The sequence below is a fragment of the Phallusia mammillata genome, chromosome 8 (assembly GCF_965637545.1).
Source record: "Phallusia mammillata chromosome 8, kaPhaMamm4.hap1.1, whole genome shotgun sequence".
Lineage (NCBI taxonomy): Eukaryota > Metazoa > Chordata > Ascidiacea > Phlebobranchia > Ascidiidae > Phallusia > Phallusia mammillata.
This window is the reverse complement of record NC_137259.1, coordinates 17,499,312-17,500,966: the sequence shown is the minus strand read 5'-3', so window position 1 is coordinate 17,500,966 and position 1,655 is coordinate 17,499,312. Positions and strand designations below refer to the sequence as shown.

The 1,655-nt window shown below is 40.1% G+C and overlaps 1 protein-coding gene across 1 annotated transcript; it reads left to right on the top strand.

The window, feature by feature from the left end:
* The first annotated feature begins 325 nt into the window (after positions 1-325).
* On the top strand, positions 326-1,655 carry LOC145205508 (uncharacterized). The gene is made up of 3 exons (XM_080078250.1): positions 326-568; positions 685-816; positions 1,014-1,655. Exons 1-3 carry the CDS (start codon positions 489-491, stop codon positions 1,111-1,113), a joined length of 312 nt encoding a protein of 103 aa, XP_079934376.1. The 5' UTR covers positions 326-488; the 3' UTR covers positions 1,114-1,655.

Here is a 1,655-nt window from a genome sequence, read left to right as displayed (position 1 = left end):
TCGACCTGAAACGAACCTGCCTTTCGAAAGGGGTGTTGACTTAAGGGCGTAAGCGGGTCCTTGGAACATTGGACTACCAGAAAACGATCGATTATAGCGCGATAAAGTCAGATTCCAGCCGCATGGAATGTGCCAACGTCGAATTGGTGTAGTGTTACGCAACACCGTTAAACTGAAACAGGATTGGGCAATTCGGCCCTCGCCCAGAAGCCCAGAAAACGGATGCCACGACGCATAACAGGCGGCTCTTGACAAGGCACCACGCCTTCGTTGGCGACCCCGAGAGGTGAAAAAGGGAACGTCAGCTGGCTTGGCGTATAAATGCGAGTGGCGCGCTGAGGCAAGTCATACTTAACCAGATAGCGAAACAAGCTCAGCCGAGGTACATTCCTCTGTTTACCAGCGAACTGAAGTCTCTCAACGCACCGAAGAAATACTTTATTTTGCATCGAACTTTTACTGCAGTCTACGAAGTAACTAACAAAGAAATGGCAAGCATCAAGACACTCGTATTGGTTTTCGTCTTTTGCATGTGCTACCTTAGCACCAGCAACGCAGCCTCTTTAAAGTAAGACGATTTCATAAAACATAAAATAATGTTAGGAATTTTTGTAATGTTCAACCTAAACCTAATTTCTATTGGTGATTTAAAACAAAAAATAAAAAAGTAATTTTCTCTTGTAGAAAAAGTACGGAACAGTCGAACAGCAACAACGGTCTGCTAAGAAGAATGAGAAGAAACGCAGAAATGACAAAAATGCAAGTTGTCACCCAAGATGTCAAAGCTGTCAGAGTTTTCCTCAAATGGCTTAACAAGTAAGAAAAGTTTTTATTTGATAAATTTTGAAAAACCTCACGTTTCGACTAATATTCATGAAAAATCTATTTTCGACAAAGTTGTAAAAATAGTTAACTTTTTTACTGATATCAGAGTTTTTGTTAATTCTTTTGAAAAAAACAAGTAAAGTCACTGCGAAAACCCATATTTTATTTTATTTTTTATTTTTTTACAGACACAGAGGACCAGAATCAAGCCTCAACGCTTGCATCGACGCGTTTTTGTTACTTCACGGCCGCCACAAAATACCCCAGGCCGTTAATGCGTGTATGTGAACAAACAACTATTGAACACAACGGAAAACGTCCTAACGGCCAGAGAAGATTCGAGAGAAAGTATCCCGCCTAGAATACGCGTGATGTAAATGTTGTAAAACATGTTGTAGTAGGGGCCGGTTGCTGTGCGCTTAATTGAAAGCCCGGCGGGACCCTAATCTATTTTCCCTTCAAACCTTAAGCTTTTGTACCGATTGAAATTGCCTGCCCGTTTTGCCATGTCATTGTGCTGCCTATATATCATATATGTCATTGTCTGTGTAAAAAACGGTCAAATTGTTTATGACTGACACAGAAACATATTTAAAACCATAACCACTATACTAAAGACAAATGATGCCTCCCTAAAATGCCACATTGTCAAACCGCTTAAAATGAAATGTGGAAAAAACTTAAATTGTATTTGAGCTTTTATGTTACCTTGTTGAACGAATGCTGTAGTATTGTGTTACACAACGTTATTGCTGTTGGTTTCTGCTGTTTCACGTGTTGCTATGTATGCACCAATGTACGCTTGTTGTCGATTTATACTACGGTGCAAT

What these genes read in the sequence shown, in the direction of transcription:
- LOC145205508 (XM_080078250.1), top strand. Translation starts at nt 489, where the DNA reads ATGGCAAGCATCAAGACACTCGTATTGGTTTTCGTCTTTTGCATGTGC. An exon ending in AGCAACGCAGCCTCTTTAAA is followed by an intron (nt 569 to 684) that starts GTAAGACGATTT and finishes TTTCTCTTGTAG; the next exon opens with AAAAAGTACGGAACAGTCGA. An exon ending in TTCCTCAAATGGCTTAACAA is followed by an intron (nt 817 to 1,013) that starts GTAAGAAAAGTT and finishes ATTTTTTTACAG; the next exon opens with ACACAGAGGACCAGAATCAA.